Source organism: Amphiura filiformis, chromosome 2 (genome assembly GCF_039555335.1).
Source record: "Amphiura filiformis chromosome 2, Afil_fr2py, whole genome shotgun sequence".
NCBI lineage: Eukaryota > Metazoa > Echinodermata > Ophiuroidea > Amphilepidida > Amphiuridae > Amphiura > Amphiura filiformis.
In genome coordinates this window covers 63479812-63504388 of record NC_092629.1, presented here as the reverse complement: position 1 = coordinate 63504388, position 24577 = coordinate 63479812, and the positions used below count along the sequence as shown (strand labels likewise).

At 38.0% G+C, this 24577-nt stretch overlaps 2 protein-coding genes across 2 annotated transcripts in view; one reads left to right on the top strand and one right to left on the bottom strand.

Annotated features, from left to right (window-relative positions):
- Positions 1-141: 141 nt before the first annotated feature.
- Positions 142-13682, top strand: LOC140142040 (glycine N-methyltransferase-like). Its single transcript, XM_072163960.1, has 6 exons — positions 142-174; positions 668-810; positions 7119-7246; positions 10641-10894; positions 11492-11688; positions 12378-13682. Exons 1-6 carry the CDS (start codon positions 142-144, stop codon positions 12538-12540), a joined length of 918 nt encoding a protein of 305 aa, XP_072020061.1. The 3' UTR covers positions 12541-13682.
- Positions 13683-20908: 7226 nt separating this feature from the next.
- The window catches only part of LOC140146523 (glycine N-methyltransferase-like), a 37474-nt gene continuing 33805 nt past the window's right edge, over positions 20909-24577 (bottom strand). The window contains exon 5 of the mRNA XM_072168399.1: positions 20909-23352. Coding sequence (XP_072024500.1) covers positions 23190-23352 — 163 coding nt within the window. The 3' untranslated portion in view covers positions 20909-23189. The remainder of the gene's footprint in view (positions 23353-24577) is intronic.

The window sequence follows — 24577 nt, the reverse complement described above, 5'->3', positions numbered from 1 at the left end:
GGCTTTTAAAAGATTTGGCAACCCTCATGGTTGTCAACTTTTGTGTTGAGTTGTTTTTATTGCACAAAATACGTGCCATACGAGGCGGCTTTGCCGTCTGTTTGTCATGCAGCTCGCCGACTACCTGGGCTTTTGAAAGTAATGCGCCCTCTTGTGGCTTTGACCAACTCCAAAGTAATGAAACTTTCGGCCAATCAGAAGAGCGACTGTATTTTGCGTATTGTAGCAAAACGTTATCAGTAATAATCGTATACACGGCAAGCATCATAACATTTCATAATAATTATTAGTCAAGGTTGCTCAATTATCATGATTGAACAAATATTGACTTGAATTTGATAAATAATTGATATGAAATTATTGGTCTCCAATGTATCATACGGCCGGTACAAACCGGTCCCTTATTTTAAATCATTCAGTTGGGGTGTCGTTGCGCAGTCGTGGAAGTTCAAAGTTGTCACGATGACATAAAGTCATCCTTCTATATAGGCCTATGTTCTGCGCTACTTTTCACATAAATATCAGGAGTTAAAACTTGACGGATCTTGAAAAGCGGGAAGCTCGAGTATTTTAAAAACACTTCGCATTTTACTGTATATTTCAAGTAACTATACTATAGGGACCTACTATCAACATGACCGATATAGTGCAACCCATATCTGACTAGTATGCGGACGGCATAGCCGCCAAAGTATGGGAATATTATGTAGGTAGTACCGAGAGTCGAACCAAGGTCTACCGTGAATGGCTGGTGGATCTTCTCTGCAAGCGAGGGTGCTACCAAGTTCTGGATGTGGCTTGCGGCAATGGGTAAGTACTTGTGTATCTTTATTTAATACGCTTATATGAGCCATACGAGCTAAAACGTTCCAATTTTCAATAATTGTTTTCGACCACTAGAAAAGAAGAATATCGAAAATATTCATTGGAAATGTGTAGTATGATGTCGGTCAAGTCATGTTTTTGTTTCTGTATGATTTAGGCTAGAGCTTTTGTTTTAAATTAATTGACAGTCAATTATTTACTGGGGCATGGCAATGCAAGAGGTTGGCTAGCTCACACCACGCAAATTATAATGGAAAAGTGGACCACTATCCTGCTTGATTATGGTTAAATCATGGAAGAAAGAGATAAGATCTCATCTCTTTCTTCCATGGTTAAATGTATATCACCGCACAATCAATCACAAATCGTTTAACAGAAAACGTTTAAGGGGGTACTACACCCCTGCCTAATTTTGTGCCTATTTTTGAATTTTTCTCAAAAATTATAGCGCATTGGTTACAAGTAAGATATGTATATTATAGGGGCAAGGACTACAACTAATGCACTGGAAATTTTATTTCAGCACAGACAACAGTTGTGGAGTTACAGTCAAAATGAGGAAAATAAATCAATAACTACTTGCCTTGAGTTGCTGAATTTTCAGTGCAGTAGTTGTAGTCCTTGCCCCTATAATATACATATCTTACCTGTCACCAATGCGCTATAATTTTGAGAAAATGCAAAAATAGGCACAAAATTGGCCAGGGGTGTAGTACCCCTTAAATGTCGGGTTATATAAATGTCAATTTTAAAAATGTCAACTTTTAATGATATTATTTGCATTCATATTTCAAAACTATTTTCTGAATGGTTGTATACAGGGTGTCCCAGAAAAAATTACCGAGTGAATAAAATTGAACGTAAGTCGAGAAATAGACATAAGAATCAAAAAATTTAAAATGTAGCGCATAGCCTATTTTGTTGTGCATCACATACGAAAATTTGATTTGATTCGGTTGACTGGTTCCGAAGAAATAAACGATTACATAATGCGTGCATCAATGCAGTTCATTCCAAGTTTGATCAACAAGCGCTTTTTTCATACTCGCTCACTGCTTCCTAAAGTTTGTGTATCTCATTAAATTTAGTCCACATTATCTATCACAATCCGACGGTGTTATGTCATTCATGCTTTCACTGAAGATGAATAACAGTTTGTCGGAGAAAACTTTGATTTCTGCAATTGGAAGCTCTCCAACTTTAATTCTTTAGGCTGTGCAAATATATTATATTTTAACTTTACATAGAACATTTGCGCCAGGAATGACAATGATCAAGTGCTTACAGCTTTGCGTGTGATCTTTGATACCATGCAGCATTAATGTTGAAGTTTTAAAAGGTTTAAACTTTGCATTACAATTTCTTGGAAATATTCTTAAAACATTATTGAATGTGAGAATTTTTTTAAGCCAGCTGGAATTCTTTATGCAATAATTTTTTATGCAACGAAAAATAATATTTACAAATTCCGAGCATCATCTTACATGCAAGCTTTCATTTTCAATATCGTGCACGTTTTTCAAATTTGAACAAAACCTAATTAAATGTTTTAAAAAAAACATGTTATTTAAAAAGAACGAAAAGGAGTTCATAGAACAAAATATAGAGCCCATTGACAGTTTAACCACTAGTGCGCATTGTGTTGAATGATCTTTCTTTCAAACTTGGAATGAAGTGAATTGACGCATGCGTTATGTAATCGCTCATTTCTTCGCGATCGGCCAACCTATTCCAGTAAAATTGGCGTATAAGATGCAAAATAAGATGGGCTACTTGCTTGTGTTTAGATTTTTCTTTTCTGATATTCATTTCTCGACTTACGTTCAAATTCATGTGCCCGGTAATTTTTTCTGGGACACCCTGTATACCATGTAGGCCTATACGGTATCCTAAATAACCCGACATTTAAACGTTTCTGTAAAATATTTTATGATGGGCCTGGGTGTTTAACAAGCTTTGTAACCATGGTAACCGACGAATTGTTTACCAGCGTTCTCAGCGTTTACCAGAGTGTATCATATATTTAACCGGACACATAAAGTTTGCCAAAAAAAAAAAACGTTTAAAGATTGGGTTGTAAGGTTATAAGACGTTTCGTAACATTTTCAAAGCATTTTTAAATGTTGCTACAAAATATTTGCAACAATTATTTAAATGTTGACAAAAGATTTCCTTAAAATGTGTTGTAAATACGTTTAGAGAGCAACATGTTGTCAACACTATATAAATAGTTTGTCAGTATTTTGTATTCAAAATTTCGAAATGTTTTTGATGACCATTATACCCAACATTTCTTTAAATGTTACAATAACTTTGAAAAAATGCATTAAAGGCGTTTTAGAAACATACTTATTTGTGTTAAAACTTTGTTTGAGTCGGGTTTTCTTGATAACCTACATACAGTGAATAATAGAAACAAAAAAAAACATGTTCTTTGTTGTTATACCTTAAAGATTCGCCTAATGGCGCACATGGGCTCCTTTGCCTTCCTCTAAAAATCCCAACAAGAATAATTCCTTGTTCTTATTTGCTGGTGGGACTTTTGCGGGAGGGCACTTTTGATTTGTTCCTAAAATTTTAGTTATATATAAAGGCAGCCCATATGCGGCAATAAGCGAATCTTACGGTATTATGCAACAATCATGTTAATCAATTTCATGGAATATACGTAAGAATTAAGAGAGAGGCAGAGAGCGCGAAAGTGAAGAGAGGAGAGTGAGGGGAGAGGAAATGGAGGGAGTGAGAAAAGAGGAAGGCAGAGAAATACATGTATAGACGAATCCATGGTGGTCAGAATTTAGTAGGCCATGACTGGGTCCCCGGCGCACCAAACTGGTGTTGTGACTGCCCAATTGGGTGGATTAAAGCCGCTTAAAAATCGATGTTATGTTGTATTGTGTTGTAAACTTTCATCATTCTATTGTCTACGTGTAACACGGGTGATGAAGTGCAGTTTAAAATCCCCGCCAAGGACGCATCATTTCATATTTTAGGTGGGATATGCCTATACCCGACGGAGACCCAGCTGTGGCTACCATTGAGGTGTAGGAATGCGTGAAATTGGATTTGTCTATAGGAATACCAGGGGCTCGCTTGGTTTATCTGACCGAACTATTGGTAAACTGTGCTGTCGACATACGGGTATATCGTGTATACACGCATATAGGCCAACAGAGGCATATCCACTATATTATTTTGTAGCTTTTTCATGAGCTGGACTAAAAACAAGTTGCCGAAATTTGACTGAAAATTTTTGATTATTCCTTGCTCGCAGAAACTTGGGTGAACAAAACAATAAACCCATAACACGTATCATAATGTTCGTACGTCGACAGCAAGCAGTCTCCCAGATTCCAGAAAAATGCAGTATTTTTTGTTGGAGGGAGGGGGTACCGGGTTAAGAACGGTTTTGCCAAATAAAACATAGCTCAATCGTGTCAATCCTCATCTTTTAGTTGCCGAAACTGGCAATAAAATGATAATTTTAATATTGACCAATTTAAGGGATAAAACTAAACACGCACACGTTCTAGGGTATTCTTTGCAAACCTAAACATGCTAAAGGAATGTACAAACCCGGTGTACAAAGTCATCAACATATGCATTGCAGTCTATGTACTCTAAATTTCTATTTTAATAACCAATTATTAATAAAATATAGACATAAAATACTATGGTTAAAAGGAATATCTTCAATATGCTGAATGAAAGTAGAACCTAAAAGGTTCTTAAGCTGTCCTATACGTAATATAAAATAGTTGCGAAGAACTGAGGGTTCTGCAAAATGTTAACGAGAAGTGAAAATTGTTTTGTCAAGGAAATTTTGGAACCCTTAGAACCGTCTAATTTGCAGAGTGTAGATTAGGTTTGGATGTGTTTCATTTGGCAAATCAGTAACCCTGTATTATTTTAATGTGATCTGGTCCAATCAGACTAAAGTGCAGCAATAATGAAACTGAGATGAGAGCAAAAAGTGAGGAGAAATATTAAAAACAAACAAAAAACATAAGAAAATTGACATAATAGAAGGTTCATAAACTTAACGCTGCAACCAAGTATTCAAGAGACCTGGCGATTCAACATCAGTACTTGTATGTACTGAGCAAGTTAGTAATGGTAGTAACTCAAGTTTAAGAATTTCCGACTTCAGCCTGAATGCATCAGATTGGGTCACAAAATTAGTCCTGTATTTTTCTGAAATCGGGAGTAGTTGATACAACTTGAAGAATAACCATTTGAATTTGTTTTTACAGAGAAGTTCTCCCAAGGATGTCTAATACAAGGAACTGAAGGCAATCTTTGAACCCAATTGCTTTTTCTTGTCAGGTGTGTTGATGCACCGGGCAAAAACAACTTGCGGAATTTCTAGTAGGCATATATAGCAAATTTTGGAAGTGCTGGAAAAAATCAAAGAAAATCGTCCCTCATTGGGAACAAACGATATCATTATACAACATGGTGCATATAATAAACTGAAAGGCTTTCTCGATGGAAATTCATAATTAGTTAAAGCTTAAATAGCATTTCTACGAGATGCCGTCGCTATAATACTGCAGTATAGGCATATATGCCAGTGCAGCCGGCCCCTATACTGGTCGAGCTTTCGTTAGATGTGTCTCTGACTCGAACTTCATCAGGACTGGAGAAAGTTAAAAAGTTTTCTTTATAGTCTTGATGAAGTCAGAGACACATCTGAAGAAAGTTCGACTACTCACACAGGGACCGGCTGAGTACCGGTAGACATACAGTACCCATGGTAACCGAGGGCGGAGGCCTACTCGTAGAAATACTATAAAGTACCGGTGGGCCTACTGTGATAATCGATGGCGTACTCGTAGAAATACTATAAGTCGTCTTATTAACCTAAAAATTACCGACAAGGGCAATTTGTGCAAAGATTGCGATCAGTTATCTGGACATCTGCTGACCGGAAGATACAATGACATCATTGGATTGGTAACATGTATTATAATAGGTCAATATGGGTAACGGTTGCACAGTGGTGGATTCAGGAGGGACTGGGGTCACACACCTGATGGGGGGGGGGGGGGATTCAACATTCATTTTGGTATGTGCGGCGTAAGTTTTTAAAAAAAGTGGCATGAAGAAGTGAATCAGAACGAATTGATTGACAACTGCCGGCTTCATGTGATTACGCCCAACTATTTGACAGTGGTGTATCCAGGACCGTGGGACAAAACAACTTTCAAAGGGAAAACTTTGACGAAAATGGACTAAAAGGTGCAAGAGACCTAAATATTGAAATATCTGGGCGGTCAGCTAGCAAGAAGGGAAGACTTTCGCACATGGGTAGCTGTCCCTGGCTACACGCCACTGCTTAACGAACGGTCATTACCGTCTTAAGTCCAAGTGTGCGTGCGTGCCCCCTGGGCCCAGGTCTCACTGAGCCCCCTCCCCCCTAAAAAGAAACAAAAACGAATTTAAATGGTTTATAGGAAAGACCCAAAAGATCACACTGAATTCACCACTAACACCGGCGAGCACTCAAGTTTAATTATGAGGGTCATTCAAATAGTTTTGCTTCATTCCTGGGTTTCAATGCAATGTAATGCATTGAGCACGATTCGAATTGTACAGCCCTAGCCAAGGTGAAACGGACTTGAGGCAGAATTGTTTGAATGGCCTTTTACATATTGTCCCAAAAAGATCTGTCGGATGACGAATTTTAGAAAAAATGGTGAAATCTATGGGTTAGGAATCAAGCTGTGAAGGCGGAAGTATTAAACGGTGGGAGGGGGGTGTCGGTGTCGGGGACGAGCATGTTTTGTACCGGTTTTACTGGGACTTGTTTTGCGAAAGCGCACAAAAAAAAAGTCAATTTCGGACCATTTTAGCCCCAAATGAGGTGTCTTGATATTTTGTGGACCAGTGCCCAAAACACGGATGTTTTTTGTATACTAAAAAGGCAAATGTCAGAACCCATATACAAGAGTCAACATTGGTAGGGGAGGATGGACCATCCCCCTATCCAAAAATTAGGGGTTTATCCCCCCCCCCATTCCCCAGGATCTGCGCCTATATAATTATTACTCTTTACAGTAGGTTACATACAGCTTTGAAATACCATGGTATTCACCGTTTTTCTAAAATTATTCGCCATCATAGTGTTAAGATCTTTTTGGCACGACCTGTATTTGTGTATTAAGCCGCATTGAACCACATAGGGACGCGTGGGCATTTGGCTCGTATTCCAAAATGTGGTTGCATGGTTTTCAACTGGCCGCATGTGGCATTGGTATAATTAACAGATATAATTAATTGGTATCTTCCAGTATTGACTCGGTGATGCTGCTGGAGGAAGGGTTCCGCCTCACTAGTTGTGATGGGTGCGACAAGATGGTGTTGAAAGCTAGTCGGGTGCGATGGGAACGCCGGAGGGAACCGGCTTTTGATGATTGGGGTACTGCACTGTACAATTCAGATTACAATGTTACTGCACTATTTAATTCAACACCATACAAAACAGGCTATACACTCTTAGAAATGGGTCCACTGATGAAATGGAAAGAACGCAAGAATGGTTCTTTTTGGCCTATCCAGAACCTTTTCAAGTCTGAAATCGTGGATTCTGGCCTTTCAGAACCTTTTGGGTTCTAACCATTAAAGGTTCTACATAGAGAACACATTGGGACCTATTTATGTTCTACCTAGAACCTCTTTTCTAATATAATACAGTCAGTGTATCTCCATACTCGCCACAAACATGACAAAGTCAACTTGAATAACTTTTCACCTCCCCAGCAAACACAAATGTTTCGAAAACGTTATAAAAGTGCTATAAACACGTTTTGGGTTTATTCATAACATTTTAATAACATTAAAATTGTCTTTTTGTCAATTCTTAAGTAATGTTATGTTAATGTTTTGCATCCCGTTTAAAAAAAAATTATACCTTTTATAAAACCTGACAATAAAACGTTTTCTGTACAACGTTTTGTGTTTGATGTGTCACAAACATCGTTTTCCAAGGTTCAGAGCTTGGTAGCATGGAAGCCTCTTCTCATATCCTTAAGTTTCGTGCTTAATAAATCATTATTCTTTTTTTTTCTATTTCTTAGTAAATATTCATGTTGCCTTCATATTTGTCGCGTTCTTTTATACCCATACAATTTATCAAACTTTTTCGCACACTTCACTAAAAACAAGACAACTAAAGTCACATCAAGTGTCGATGTTACGTCATATAATTTTGTTTATTCTTTCTCTGTGGCCGGCCATAATCTGGCTGTGTGTGCTGTTATGTTGTTTGTTTGAATCAATTGTCATAATAACCATGATAACAATATTTGCACTATGGGCTGTTCCAATCCAAATACACACACCCCTATGGACAATGAACGTGATAGAAGATATGACCTTGATCTTGCACACAGGGTGTGTAGTGAGGTTACCTACGCTCCCTGTGTGGGTTAAGGTATGTCTTCCAGGGGTGTATGGATTTCAACTGGAATAGCCCTATATCATTGATTCAATACAAACTGGTACATGCTGGTCATTTATCACTTGTTTATTTCATTGTTGTTGCTATCTTGTATCTATACACTCATCCCGGGCCACTTATTTACTCTACACGTTTAATACAAACGTCAAGTTTGATAGACCTGTGACATGCCATGTTGCACTGCCAAAGTGACCATGGACCCAGCAAACACAAAAACGTTTTAAAACGTTTGAAATAAGTTATATTTTGGGTTTGGGTTTAGGTAAAAACGTTTTAATAACATTAAAATGTCGGGTTATATTAAGGTCATGAAATCGTTTTACCACTACAACAGTATTTTTAAATGTTTTCGAAATGTTATTGTAAACTATTTTTGCAAACATTTTGGCCAAATATTTTGTCAACACTTAATAACATTATGTTAAAATATTTGCACCCAGCAAACACAGAAATGTTCTTAAAATGTTTTTTACAAAACGTTTTAATAACATTTAAATGTCGGGTTATATAAAGGTCGTGAAAACATTTTAAAACGTTTATTGTAAATATTTTGGGCAAACATTTTTTGCAAAATATTGTTTCAACCCCAAAATAACATTCTGTTTAGAATGATTTGTACCAAGTAAATGTTTTTGGAATGTTATTAAAACGTTTTTATACCCTTTATATAACCCGACATTTAAATGTTATCTGTAAAACATTTGTGTTTGCTGTGCAGTAAATTACCAACAAAATGTTTTTTAATGTTATGAAAACGTTTTATACCATTAATATACCCTTTATATAACCCGACATTTAAACGTTTTCTGACAACCTTTTATAACCTTTTGCGAATGATGTCGAAAACGTTAATTTGTGTTTGCTGGGGACACCATGATTTGAAACTGGTTTTGAGGCAGTTCAGTTAGGGGGCTATCATTTTCTTCGGAAGGGGGTCCCAAATATACAAGGGGGTCATGAATTTTTGGGGAAAAAATGGGGGGGTCATACAATTTTTGATGATCAAAATGTAAGATGACCACAGATAGTGTGTTTATTTTATTCAAAAAAGACTGATTTCAATAAAATTTTAGCCTGATCGGTAAGGTGTGTCGTGTCGGTAATGGGTAGGGGAGGTGGTCATAAAATATTTGTTGGCGAAATATTGACGCCGACTTCCCCACTTCCGAAGAAAATGATATGCCCCTTTTTAATGCATGTCATGTCTTGCTACATAAAAGACACACAATTACTTTGCCAAGGCGGGCCCATTCAGTGATTTGCTCATCGGGAGTATCGTACAAATAATAAATTTTCAGGTTTTGCTAACATAGTTTTGCTAACCCGAATTTGTATTTCTCTATTCATTTCAAAAATACCTAATGCCTTCAGTTGTATCTATAGGCAATTTATAAACAATTTTAATTTTGTTACACTTTATGCTGTGGTCACTGAATGGCCTTTAATGACATGACTAGCTATTAAGGAGCTTTAACAAATTATATTTTAGCTAGCCTGCAATCATATCTTAAAGCCAAAATGTATGATTTCGGTTAAAGTTTGTTATTCTTTGCCAAAAGTTATTACATAATTATATTATTATTAGTAACAGCTGTCAAGGATGTTTTCTGCACATTTAAGCTGAAATAATTCGGTTTGCGAAAACGAGGTTCGCTAGTCGGAAACATACAAGGAGTCGCCAAAAGTAATGGTTTTGGCTTGGGTTAGGTTTTGGGTAAAGTTTAGTGTACTGTCAGTGTCAAACTTTTGAACTGGTTAAAGGAAGTGTCGGCAATCACAACATTATGTTTTATATGTTAGAAAAATAATTATCAAGCACGAATCACATGGTTTTATTTAAAACAAACTCGAATAAAAACAGCCATCTCTCAACACGCGATATTCAAAATTCCCGCGCCGAAATTTTCTAGAGCAATGACGTCATGGTTATTTGTGCTCATTTGTCGTCAGGCTTCATTGAATTATTGGGACGTCATTGCTCTAGACAATTTCGGCGCGGGAATTTTGAACATCGCGTGTTGAGAGATGGCTGTTTTATTCGTTTTTATGGTTAATATGAGTTTGTTTTAAATAAAACCATGTGATTCGTGTTTGATAGTTATTTTTCTAACATATAAAACATAATGTTGTGATTGCCGGACACTTCCGGCTTTAACGAGCCCGAGGACTAGTGGACTTTAGGACCATAGTGGCCTATAAGTGGACCCCGGGAAGTGGACGTAACCCATTATGCCTAAATCATTTCCGTAACTGCCAAAACCCTTTGATCATAGTTTCTTTGTAAAAGGATTTCGGGATCACACATGCAGTTCCTACTAATATCAAGTTTCTCTTTTCTTCAAACTCCATCCAGAAGTTGATGTTGCCAACTGGCTCACACTTGACGGAGACATCACAAAGCCAGGGGATGGGTTCGACGCCATCATCTGCATCGGCAATTCCTTTTCTCATCTGCCCGATTTTGACGGATCACAGAGTAGCCATCGCCGGGCGTTGCGGAACTTCGCTAAGATGCTGAAACCTGGTGGAGTCATGGTCATTGATCATCGCAATTATGACGCCATTTTGGATACCGGCAAAGCACCTGAAAAGAACATCTACTATCACGTGAGTTACTCTCTCTTTCTTTCTATCTGTCTGTCTGCCTGTTTGTCTGTCTGTCCCTCTCTCCCTTCTCTCTTCCTCTTCACTCCCTCCTTGCCTTCCCGTTCTCTGAATGATCAGAATGACCATATTTATAAATGACAGCCACGAAAGCAACGAGCCGCAAAGTCTTACTGATTTTCTTAGTATCTTTACGTTGTCATGATTCCCGCATATTGATGAACCAGAGATAACTATGGACTGTCCTTTTGTATGGTTGTGACTATAGAGGGCGTCTACCGATTTGAAAAACACTTCGCATAATTGAGTTATCGTCAACGTTTAGTCAAATAGCTAATGGAACACTAATCTAACCCTTGTGCTTCTGGAGCACACCTTTGTGCTGTTCTTGTACTCTAGGAGGACCGTGTGTTCTCGTGCTCCATATGAACACTGTATCTTTCATGCTGTGCTCCAAGAGTACGAAGTGTTGACGACAGCTCAATTAATCAAGACATTTTCACGGGTTATATTACGGTTTATCCCAAATAGTCGGTATGCGAAAACAAAGTAACATGATTTATTGTATAAAAACTTTGCGGTATATTTTGTGATTTGCAGGGTAGCAGCATCAAAGATATCAAAACATCAGTGACGTATGTCGATGGTAAACCTGATAAAGTCACACTTGACTACTTCCTAGATACTTCTCTTGCCATAGAACATCATCGCAATACCAACAAAGTGGTCCAGCGTGGGAAGACCTTCACGAGACATAACATACACAAGTATCTCGACGTGGAGGATAAGATCTACAGGTAATAGGTGCACTAGCGCTACTCAGAAGACCCTTTTATGTTTATCCGAAGAACCGATTAAGAAAATCCGTTAGCCAGAAGACCTGCTACTCGGAAAGCCCGCTAATCAGAAAGCCAGATACACTGTTTTGCAAAAGATCTTTCGCACACCAACCGATTAATCGCGTAAAAAGAACGGCTGAACTAGGTATTCAATTTTCGTGGCTACTTTGCGTCATTTTGACTTTACAGCTGGCAATCACGAGAAGAAAATGTGCTCAGGCACTTCACACTGCTCTGTTACAATGCTTATCCTGGTTGCGATGGTTGTATGTTGGTTGAAATAGGGTTCTGCGCCTGTATGGGTCTATAATAGCCCTGCGTCCCTGAATGATGCTTAATGATTTAAAAGGTGTATCCTGGGCAACAATGGTCAGCAAATTAATTCCTGGATGAAAGTTTGGTTGGCTTGTGGTTGTGGCTTAGTTTTTCTGTCCATACCCTCTTTATAAATTGCGCCATATGGGTTCATTTTAGAATTTTAGGATGTGCCGAATATGTGGCAATTGTTGGGCATTTTCCGCGATTTTTAACGCGGGGGGATGCATGTACCGCCATTGTTTAAAGCTCCTAAATCATATCATTTTATGTTTTTAATATTTCATTTCATTTCCTCTGAAATTTGCAGATTTTTTCTTTTAAAATTACAGATTTCAATTATGTTACTACCCACATCGCCTGAATAGCTTCACCAGTCTCCTCTACGAATGCTTCGATAACGATATTACACATACAGTCTATGGTGACTACAAACCAAAGGGCGAGGTAGAGACGCCAGCTTATTACATACATGTTGTAGAGAAGAACTTATAAATACACCGAGTAGATCTTGGATAGATTTGTACCCCACAATATGGACCACAATGGCCTCATTCCAGTGGCATAGTTCAATAACCTCAAGTAAACAATCATAGTGCAAAATTTGACCTCAAGTTGCAAAGGATGCATTTTTGTACTAAAATTTTTAAAGGTCATTCAATGAATGTGCAAATGTATTGGAGTTAAAGAACTGTGCCTGATAGATGAGCATGTTGTGGATCCTAGTGCCAGTGACATTGCTAAGACTTTTTTTTCAGGACGACTGACTATGCCACTTCCGCTGCGCCTACCCAAATTAAACCTGCTGTCACAAACCCGAGCACCAAACCTGGGCAAAGTCGCAATAATTATATAAGCTCTATATCGGCGATAATGACCACAAATCCCATAATGATATCCAATTTTATCATGGTTTGTGAGAGAGTCTCCAATGTAGAGTTAAAAAAAAAATTAAGATCCATGTTAGCTCATGTTTTGTGTCGTATATCGGAACTGGCAACCTATAGTAGGAATTTCAATTGAATGAACGCAGCTTTCAACAGATGCACTCGATCCAGCCGCGATTGTATATCGCATATTTCAAACTACAACGCGAACGCACGACCTTGAATACAATCCTAACCAATCACGAGCGCGTTGGCATGGTTGGATTCACTTCCGCACAGTGTCATCGACCCTATATCTTCATGGCAGAAATCGCCATGGTAGGTTGAATCCACAGCCACGATTGGCCATTTGGTTCAGACCTTTGAAGCTCTTTGAGACGAATAATTAGTCGAGGGACATGACTTAGGCTACTCACAATAGCCGGGTAATCGATCTTGGTTGTGCGTGAATAAGCTTGTATACCCCATTGAGGTCAATGGTCATCGACTTTATACTGCCTAGTAGTGAGTGCAGCTGTACTACACGTTGTAGTCCATACAGGACCAACGCAATATAAAATTAGAGTTTTGGTCCGATTTTGAGTTCAAAGCGCACGGCCAATTTTCAAAGCGCATTCTAGCGACCATCATATCTGTTCAACACGTATTTTCAAGTGTATGAGACCACATCTGGTTTCTTGAGAAAAATTCATTTACGGGAGATATTCATCATCTTCTAACCCGGTATCCGAAGATTTTCGCCTGATATCAAAATCGTGCATAGCAATTCACGTGTATCGATCCCGTGTATTCATTTTAATGTCTCTGCTGCACCAAATAATTATTATCGGAGACACTCGACTTCTTTGAACATCCGCATAGGAATGTCACTTTCACTGGCCAGCGTCTATCCTGAAGATGATTCGCACAACCTGAATATTCAACATGCCTAACTAATCTAATTGCATCATTTGCATGCCACTAAGACACGCATAAACTAAAACTATTTGAAATTTGTAATGAAGCTTAAAGATGGTACTACAGGCGCGTCGCAAGCGGGCGCCCCACGTTTTTGCACTTTGTGCAGTGCAATTTTTGCACTTTTTTTGCACGGTTGAGCTTCGCGTAACTTTTGGCGCCCCACCTTTTGTCACTTTGCTGCGCGCCTGAAAAAGTTTAGGCCTATATGCAATTCTGGTATTTTTACATGAAAATTGACAATAATAGAAAGAAAACAGAAGTGCTGAAAATGTGAAGCTAGCTGAGTTCGAATAGGGCCTATACATCGAACGCAATAACTATAGAACACGTTCTTGGTGTGTTCCACGTGTGATTTTGATGTGTTCTCAGTGCGTTCACATCGATGTTCATACGTTCTGGATGTGTTCTACATGTTCTAGAAGTGTTGAGCCATCGAGCATTGTCGAGTCAACATATGTTCTTTGATGTTCTGACAAATCACTCGTACACATCATGACATCGAGAACATACGAAGAACGTGTTCTCATTCCGTTACGTGCATAACACCTATAGAATGTGTTCTGCAATGTGTTTTGCGGCCGTGTCATGACGCTTCATCATGTTCTGCAGGTTTTGCAGTTGCATAAACTGATAACCTCCCAAATTTGGTACAATTGTGCACTTATTATACATTTCCATAATTACATTGGAGTGATGGGAAACGGTTAAAGGGCATTGGACCTCGACCATTGTCTGAAATAGGTACTAGAATTAAGCTTAAATGATCTCTTGCTAACTGCAGTGTGGAATCAGTGAGCCCATCAATTGATAATAATACCTGTACAAACATGAAAGTTACTCCAAGCAGTTGTGGAAAAGTGATAGTTTACACCGTGAGGCATGGTCCAAAGTTCATTTTAAGATGTGGAGGCATTTTTGACCCCTTGTGACCGCTATAGGTCACGAAAGGTCATGCAGGGGTAAACATTTGAAAATGCTCCAATCGTGTCGACAGATACGCCAATTAGGCCTATCCGTCTGATGAGCACAATGATTTCAAAAATGTAGCCTTTAGTTTGTGCTATCTACGACCTACGAATATTCAGCCAATGGCCTATGACTATCTCGGACGGTAGGGTAACACAGTAGGCAAAAATATTATTTTTATCATTCTTTTCAGCTAAACAAACTCTTTGTCATGTTACCCTCTACATACAAAATGTGCCGTTTTTACTCCAAAATAACTCTGTAACGATAGATCGTAGATAGCACACACTCAAAAAAGCGGGGTTTTTTCTTGTTTTGTTGATAACAACAAATAAACATGTAGCGTTTACTTTTACTTTTCCCATTATCACGTAGTGTGTATGCCGTTTTTATTTTAAACCCATGGCGTTTTTTATCGAAACATGTTCTTTATACTTTAAAATGCTTTGCGTTTGTATTTTAACAAAATAAATCAAGTTACAACGTTAATAAATCAATACACTGCAATACTCTGTAATCGAAACATGTTCTTTATACTTTAAAATGCTTTGCGTTTGTATTTTAAGAAAATAAATCAAGTTACAACGTTAATAAATCAATACACTGCAACACGCACTGCAAAAACAGTGTCCAGAGATCAGGCGTTATTCTATATACCACATTGTCCTCGATTTGCATTTAAACATGTTTAGGAATTTGATACCTTGTGCATGTTGTGACAAAGAAAAGTGATCAATATCTATACACTGTTTTTGCGGTGCGTTTTAAGTGCTGATATTTATTGTCATAATCAAAACATTTGGCGTTTACAAACATCCTTGTATAAAACTATTCAGATCAACATTTAATAAAACGCATGGCATTTACAAGAAGTTTTGTTTGCTTTTTATTTTTATTGTGTATTGTGTGATTTGCATAAAGAATAGATTCCTATTTAAATGTTATTTTCACTGATACATTGACCTTTTTTAATTTCGAGCCAAACAAATGAGGTAAAACGAATAAAATTCCCGGTGCCTATAAAATGCGTGTATTAGCTCGCCGATCGTATTATTACGGCGGAGCTTCACGCAGCTGGGACGTATCAAGACGTCACGCAGCTGGGACGTAACAATACGTAAGACGAATAGTGATGGGCACACCGTTTAGCCACCACTCGATCGGTGCTCTGAATAAAATCGCGGAGATCTCCGGATTTTATATAAAAACTTAAATTTAATGTAATTAAAGCACTTCAGGCTTAGTCTTTCGCGTCATATTTTAGTGCCCCATTGGGCATTACAATCATGCAAAAGGAAGAAATTCGAGAACAATTGTAGGCGTCGCCACAAATGGCTTTGAGTTAGACATTTGGTTCAAGGTGACCCAAACGGAATGTCGTAAATACTATTGTTTTTAAGGGGCGGTATTTAAGAAATTTTAGGAAACATTTCTGAATAATCAAAAGCGTGATCAAGAGTGTTAATAATTACATGCGCGTACTTTTTTTTGGAGTGAGGGAGGGCTTGGGGCGCAAGCCACCCGGGGTAAAAGCAGGGGCGGCAAAAACGGAGGAGCGACAATAGATGAAGAGGCATCAAGAAGAATTATTAAAGGAAAAAGGGCGGACAGTAAGCGTAATTATTAATGAAAGAAGGGCGGAAAATTATGGAAAACTAGTGTAACTATACCTTTTTTGTCACTAACAGTGCCACAGCTCGAGATGGCGGGGGTAATTGGGGGAAATTCTGACAAAACTGATATATAGCCCAATGATGTGCTTTAGAAAGTTGGGAAATCTTTCATTGGCGAATTATGTTACTTTGAAAAGCAAAAACGTTGACCCAAAAAAAAAGCTCATGGGGCAAGTTAAAGCCTGTGAAAATCGAAAATCTTATAGCCTACATTTCATACCTAAGTTTAACACACCAGGGTTTGAAAAAAATATACAGTACATGTATACCAAACATTAGTTTTTCCGGACATTTACTGCAAAAATGAACATGATTGCTTTTCTCCCTCTGAAATAGCTGTTCCATTTAATTTACATACTCCCTCTGGAATAGATTTCCCCTAATCAAATAGCATAATTGTGAATCTATCAAATTTAGGTTTGACGATCATATGACAAATCGAATCTGTGACGTCAATATTGATATCGATATCAATTAGGCTGTTCCAGTTAAATTACATACCCATTGGCCGTTCCATTTAATTTACATACTCCCTCTGAAATGGCTGTTCCATTTAATTTACATACTCCCTCTGGAATAGCTTTCCCCTAATCAAATTGCATATTGTGAATTTCAATCTATCAAATTGCATAGCTTCACTGTGAATAAGAGAACTTTTTTAAAACTTTTTTTAAAAGAATTTTTGACCTACCTTGACCTATGGCGTTCACTCCAATTGGGGTTGAGTGGTGCCATCTGCTTCATGATGTCCTGCCACTTCCTTCTGTCTTGAGCTAGTCTGCTAGCTTTGACCAAAGAGTTGATGTTTACTTTGCTACAATCGGCTTTCAGGCAGTCACTCTATCGTTTTGGTGGTCTCCCTCTTGGGCGTTTGCCATGGATATGTGCATCAAATGCTAATTTGGGAAAACGTGATGGTGGCATTCTCTGGATATAGCCGAAGTATCGGAGTCTTTTTGTTGATATTCTGTCCAGGATGGTAAACTCCATGTCAAGGGTTTTGCGAATGTTGGTGTTTCTGATCCTGTCGAGACGCGACACTCCCATTATTTTACGAAGGCTAGGCACAACATTTCAAATGTTGAAAGTCTGTTTTCATCTTCTTTCTTTAGAGTCCATGTTTCCGCTCCATACAGCAGTATTGAGAGGGCAAGTACTTTGTAGAGCTCGATCTTAGTGCTTCTCTGTATGTCTTTGGCGCTCCATATCTTGTGGAGTTTCTGAACAGTCCCTATGGCTTTCCCAATGCGTAATTTCACGTCTTCTGTGCAGGATCCCGTTTGACAGAGCTTCCCTCCTATAAGTATGTGAACTCCTCAACCTGGACTAGTGGTGTTTCATTGATTTTTATATCTATCTTTGTGTACTTTTTGGTAATTGCCTGTACTTAAGTTTTTCCTATGTTGATTTTCAGTCCCAGTGATGTGCTGCTTTTACGCACAAGGTCAACCAGAGTTTGTAGGTCGTTTTCACTCCAGCAACAAGTGCAATGTCATCCGCGAAGCGTAGATTATTGATAAGCTGTCCCTGAATGTTTACTCCTATGTTTGTGTCGTGTAGAGCATATAACATGACCAGCTCAAGAAGGATATTAAATAGCTGAGGTGAGATCACGCACCCTTGTCGCACTCCAACTATAGTAGTAAACCATTCTGTTAACTCTCCGTTCACTCTTACAGCGCTTTCAGATTTCCGGTAGAGTGCTTCAAGGAGCTTAATGATTTTGTTGGGGAATCCGAAGAATCCAAGTGCCTTCCACAGGCCCTCTTGCCACACAGAATCAAAGGCCTTTTCGAAGTCAATGTAGCAGCAGAAGAGTCCTTTGTCCTTTTCGAGGTGTTTTCCATAATCTGTCTCAGGGTGAACAGTTGATCAATTGTTGACCGGCCTGGTCTAAACCCAGCTTGCGCTTCTGAAAGGATTTCTTCAGCCCTTTTCATGATGCGTCTTTGAAGAATTAGAGTGAGAACTTTGCATGAGTGACTAAGTAGGCTGATTCCTCTGTAATTGCCACAGTCTAGCTTGTCCTTTTTCTTATAAATGGGGTGATGATTGCCTTTCCCCAGTCGCTGGGAAACTCCTCTTCGTCCCAAATTTTCTTGCACAATTTTTGTATAATATCAACTCCTATGTCTCCTGCTGCTTTCAGTTCTTCACCAGTAATGCTGTCGTAGCCCGGGGCTTTTCCATCGGAAAGTTTCTTTATTTAGCTGACGATAGGATGTCCGGTTCCTCAGCAGAGGTTGGCATTTGGGGGATACTATTTGCGAGATCTTTGTTAACTGGGTTCTGTTTGTTGTACAGATGTTGTACAGATCTTGAAAGTTCTCTTTCCATCTTTCTTTGACATCATTTGCTTCAGAGAGTATTTTTCCCACTTTGCTTTTCACTGTTTGCATTTTGGTGGTTGCTTTCTTTGTAATTTTCTTGATTGTTGAGTAGACTTCTTTGGATTTTGCAGCTTGGTGTGCTTGATCTACCTTGATGCATAGGTCTTTAAGCCACTTGTCTCGGCATCCTTTGGTTTTTCGCTTAATTTCACGATTTAGGAAGTTATATCTGCTCCGTTTGGTTGGATCAGTAAGTTTCTCTTGTTTGACTTTGCTTCTTTCCTGGGCAAGCTGGATAACTTCTTCACTTATCCAGGTTTTTCCTTTTGGCTCTTTTTGTATCCAAGTATTTTCTTTGATGTTTCACTAAAGGCGTTTTTTAATTTCTGTCCACATGTTTTCAGTGTCCTGATCATCCTGTTCCATTAGTGGAGCAAAGCGTCCTCCAATTTCAATTTCGTAGTCCCTTCTGGTTTGGGGGTTTTTGAGTCTGAAGATATCGTACTGTTTTGGATATTTGGCTTTCTTGATTGTGTGGAATTTCATGCATATATTGGCTATTACAAGCTGATGGTCTGATCCAATGTCAGCGCTTGGGTAGCTTCTGGCATTTTGCAGTTTTTCCACTTGATGCTAATCATGATATAGTCTATTTTGTTGCACGTGCGTTAATCTGTTGACTCCCATGTCCATTGTCTTGAATCCTTTTTCTGCTCGAATATTGTATTGCTAATACAAATCATTTACGGCACAGAAGTTAAGAAGTTTTTCACCACGTATTGGTTTACTTCACCATAACCATGTTTACCTAGGATATTTTCCCAGTGTTGCCAGTTAGTTCCAACTTTAGCATTTAAGTCTCCCATGATGATGAGGACATCACTTTTGGAGTTCTATTTACTGTAGTCTGGAGAAGATCGTCTACCATTTCTTCACGGTCAGCTGTGTTTGGAGCATATACTTGCAGAATGGTCATTGCTCCATTCTGTGTTTTGAATCTTGCTGATATGAGGCGTGCTGAAATTGGGTTATATCCAAGAAGTGCGTTTTGTGCTGTCTTGCTTAGAATTAATGCGACTCCTGCACGGTGTATTGTGTATTTTTATTTATTTCTTTTTCTTTTTTTTTATTTAAAAAGATTTCCCTAATCAAATTGCATATTGTGAACTTCAATCTATCAAAATAATTCAGGTTTGACGATCATGTGACAAATCGAATCTGTGACGTCAATATTGATATCGATATCAATTAGGCTGTTCCAGTTAAATTACATACCCATTGGCCATTACTCATTTTAATGTTGTAATTACTAGTATTTCCAGATAAAGTACAAGATAAGTATAAACGTTTCAGTTGAAAACCCCGAAGGTTAAATAAATTAAAAAGAAATGAATGCAAACCAGCCCTTCAATACAAATTCTGCAATACATCTACTTCCATTAAAAGTCTGCTTTTTAAAAAATCTCACGCAATTGAATAATAATAACCGTGTCCGATTGAACTGACACCAATTTTTTTCAGGAATATCTTGTTTAAGATTGAGAATAAAGCAGTGGCGTAGCTAGGGGTTTTGGCGCCCAGGGCTACATAATGCCCCCCCACACCTCCCCATTTCTTGAAACAATATATGGACAAATCGGGCCTACCGTCAAATATCGGTCTTCATTGATCTTTAAATGATTTTGTGCCTAAATGCCGGGCTAAATGCACGCGAAAATAGTTTGACATTCAATTTGCTTGGAGGGGCGCATATTAAATCGATGCCGAGTTGGCCAATTCGGTGCCCCCTCCCCCGTCGCTACGCCACTGGAATAACTTGGGAGGTATTGTTTTTAGCCATTCTCGTGCATGTATCGTCTCATATAGGCAGAACACGGACGACATTTTTGGCGTAAAACAACTTGGCTTCGCTTCATTGTTTTGCTTAAAATAATGTCGCGATTATCGCCCGTGTTGGGAGGCGATAGATGCACGACAGTGGCTAAAAACAATACCTCGAAATATATATAGAACGACGATTCCTATGACCACTAGAATGGAGACAACGTGGATTTTCAAAAGAATATTATTTTCTTTATTGAGGTTTATGATCCCATTATTGAAATCGCAGCCGGAAATGAATTACAACAATATTTACAATCATATTATTGCATCAAACATATTCAATATTAAATAAATAAAAATTAAGACAAAAAACAGAATATCTAACACGACCTTATCCAATTGGACCAAATTCGGCAATCACAACATTGAGATATAGGCTAGACAAAAAATCAATAAAAACATACAATACACGTATTATTGCATTAAACTCAAAAATATTGGATGATTACAAAAAATTTATTATAATACTTGTATAATAAATAATGCCCATTCAGTGATCCCATCGAAAATGTAAAAAAATGAAAATTGTTTACATATGACCTATATGAGTGAAGGATAAGTCATTACATTTGATATTGGGTATTTTTTCTGTGAAAAATTGGGCAAAACCCGAGGAAAACATCAGCATTTGAAAAAGATAAGTCATATTCAAATATCCAAGACTATTACAGATTCATGTAAAATGTTTCATTTGTCTAATAGGTGGCTTTCGGTTTAACCACAAGCAGGCTTTGTTAGCACATCTATGACAACGATAAAGGTTCAAAAATCTTAATTTTGATCATTTTTACGATTCGTCTGCTGAGCATCACTGAATGGGCCTTTTAAGTGATCGGATAGCAACGTTTGCACAGTATTTTTTGTGGAACCTGAGCACAGACATCGAATTGCGTGTTGAATACCAGGAGTGTCCTTCTGATATCAAATATTTTTGAAATTCGCAATATAATACAATTTTTATGGCAAATTGTTAAAAATTTATATTTTTGGTCCTCGAAGTAATCTTTATGAATCTAATGATATGCACTTCTAATGATATGCACTTCTAATGATATGCAGCTGGAATGAAAAGCCGACCATCAATTGAAAATTTTGATTTTCGTACTGAAGAATGCATAACGTTTCCCAAAAGACTTAAAAGTATTAGGTCTTTGAAAAAATATATACATCTTCAATACGAAAGGTCAACATTTTCAAATGATGGACGGCTTTTCTTCTCAGCTGCTTACACTTTAAATTAAGTGCATATCATTAGATTTATAAACTTGAGGACTGTTAATGTCAAAAATATTAATTTTGAATAATTTGAATTGCGAATTAAAAAATTGATATCAGAAGGACAATCCTCGTATTCAGAATGCAATTCGATATGAAGTGCCCATAATAAATACTGTGCAAACAACGTTGCTATCCGATCCCTTTTATGGACTATTTTTTCAGAAAGTGCCAAGACTAGTCTGCATAAACCGCACGAGCTAAATACTAATTGGGGCGTGTGTTTTGATGGAAAAATGTGTTTTCCATAAGTTTACATTACATGTGTTCATAACGTAGTAAATTTGCGCTTTGTGGGGTGCAAAATTTCTGAAATTTGTCGATAATGTTCCTATTATCATAATTATTTATTGGACATAATGGAGCAATTCCATTTATGTAACAGGAACTATTCGTCTTAAATACGTGGCTTAATGGACCTAACCACTTTTAAAGTCTAAATGCTATTATCAAAGGTGTAAAAACTGAACTTAGATGATTTTATACGATTTTCTGAACGAGCAAATCACTGAATAAGCATTTAATATAGCCCGTGCGGTTTATGCAGACCCCTTCACACTAGGTGTTTGATTATGTGATATTTCATAGGGGTGTATGCATTTCAAATGGAATAGCTGTTTGCACATCTTCTCAGGTATCTTTGTTTTTTATTGTTTTTTGTTTTGTTTCTTTTTGTTTTGTTTTTTGTTTTTTGGTTTTTTTAAACAAAATCTACATTGAAGTCTCACAAAACCAGGACAAAATCTGAGAGTTGGGACAAAATCCGGAAATTTCATTGAGATTTGTGGCCATTATCACTGATATAGAACTTTGGCGATTTTGTCCAAGTTTCGTGGCCGCAGATTTTGTGGCAGCAGCTTTCATTAGTGGGCCCATGGGTGCAGCAGTGGTGTATCCAAGGGGGAGGCAGCTCACCCCTTCCGAAGTCTCCCCCAGGTGCGTAGCCAGCTTTCTTGATGGGGGAGGAATAAAAAATTCGGGGGCAAAAAAAACACACGAAACGGTTACATTACGAATCGGTATTTTAGCCCATTTTTGCCAATTATTTTCGTCATATGTTGCCCCCACCCCCTTGAAAGTTGCTTTTCCCCTTTGCCCACACCACCCTACGTGAAAAAGTACTGGCTACGCCACTGGGTACAGATCTATCTAAGATCTACTTGGTGTATTTATAAGTTCTTCTCCACAACATGTATGTAATAAGCTGGCGTCTCTACCTCGCCCTTTGGTTTGTAGTCACCATAGACTGTATGTGTAATATGGTTATCAAAGCATTCGTAGAGGAGACTGGTGAAGCTATTCAGGCGGTGTGGGTAGTAAGTTAATTGAAATCTGTAAATTGAAAATGAAATAAGTAAAGGATAAGTTTGAGGAACTTTAAACAATGGCAGCATCAGCGGCATGTTTGGCCGAAAATTGATCTTTCAAATGATTTTGTCCTCAAATGCGCGCTAAAATGTTGACATTCATCGCTTGCAGGGGCGCAGAATCGATGCTGAATTGGTCAATTCGGCGCCCCTAGGGGTGGCGCCCAGGGCACGTGCCCACACGGTTGTTTGATGGGATCATTTATTAATTTTTCAAACAAAATATCATGTACAACCAAATTTTAGGCTTAAACAGCCACAAGTAATATCATGTTTTATGTATACAGATGCTTTTGAGTCATTCTCAACTTTAATTTCCCCTCTTTTACAAAATTATTCACTTTTATAGCATTTTTAAATTTTTTTTTGGATATAAAATGTATCTATTAATGACAAAATAGGTGGCGCTATTTAGTTACTGAAAATTACTCTTTCAAGCTTTCAATACAAATAATTCCTTTTATCGTTTGATCAAATATGTTTATAAAATTTCCTTGTTGCTTGTTTCACCTATTCCAGGTGTTTTAATGGCAGTATTAATCACCTAACCCTTGCAAATAACGAAATATGATTTAGGATAAATAGCGCCATCTATAGTTAGCATTTAGTTAATAATGAAGCTAATTCTATATACATCAAACAACCGTGCCCACCGGTCGCTTCGCCACTGGTTGGAAGACCCACTACTTAAAAGTTTGACTTGTGTGCTTAATAATGACCCGTTATTCTGAAGACCTGCTGGTCAAGGGAAATTCAAAAGACCCGTTAGGCAGAACATTATGGCGTAGTTTTATTCAAAACGGTACCGTACTGCTTTCTGCTTTTCAGCACTTTCAAGAAACGGGTCTTGCTCCCCACTAGTCCACTTGCTCTTTGGGAATTATCATCTGTGCAAGTTTTCTTGTGCTGGATGCCAATAATTGGGCTGTGAATGTGGTCCAGGAAGCGCGGTTCCATGACAGTACATTTTGCTGTTGTGTCAGTTGGATAACTGCTTGGTTACGGACATGTGTTTTGAGTAGAGTATTGAAGTAAACTTTTGTGTCATTTTGGTTCATTTAGATGGACAGGATTATAAGATATGACTTTGTGAAAAATTACAAGTTTCTCTTTGAGCTCAGTTTATTTAAGGGGGTACTACACCCCTGTGGTAAATTTTTGACTATTTTTGCATTTTCCTCAAAAAATAA

Excerpts from the sequence above, each read along its gene's own strand:
- LOC140142040 (XM_072163960.1), top strand. The coding sequence starts at position 142 with ATGCGCCCTCTTGTGGCTTTGACCAACTCCAAA. Across the intron at positions 7,247-10,640 it reads ACCGGCTTTTGATGATTGGG|AAGTTGATGTTGCCAACTGG; the intron begins GTACTGCACTGT and ends AACTCCATCCAG. Across the intron at positions 11,689-12,377 it reads GTGGAGGATAAGATCTACAG|ATTTCAATTATGTTACTACC; the intron begins GTAATAGGTGCA and ends TTAAAATTACAG.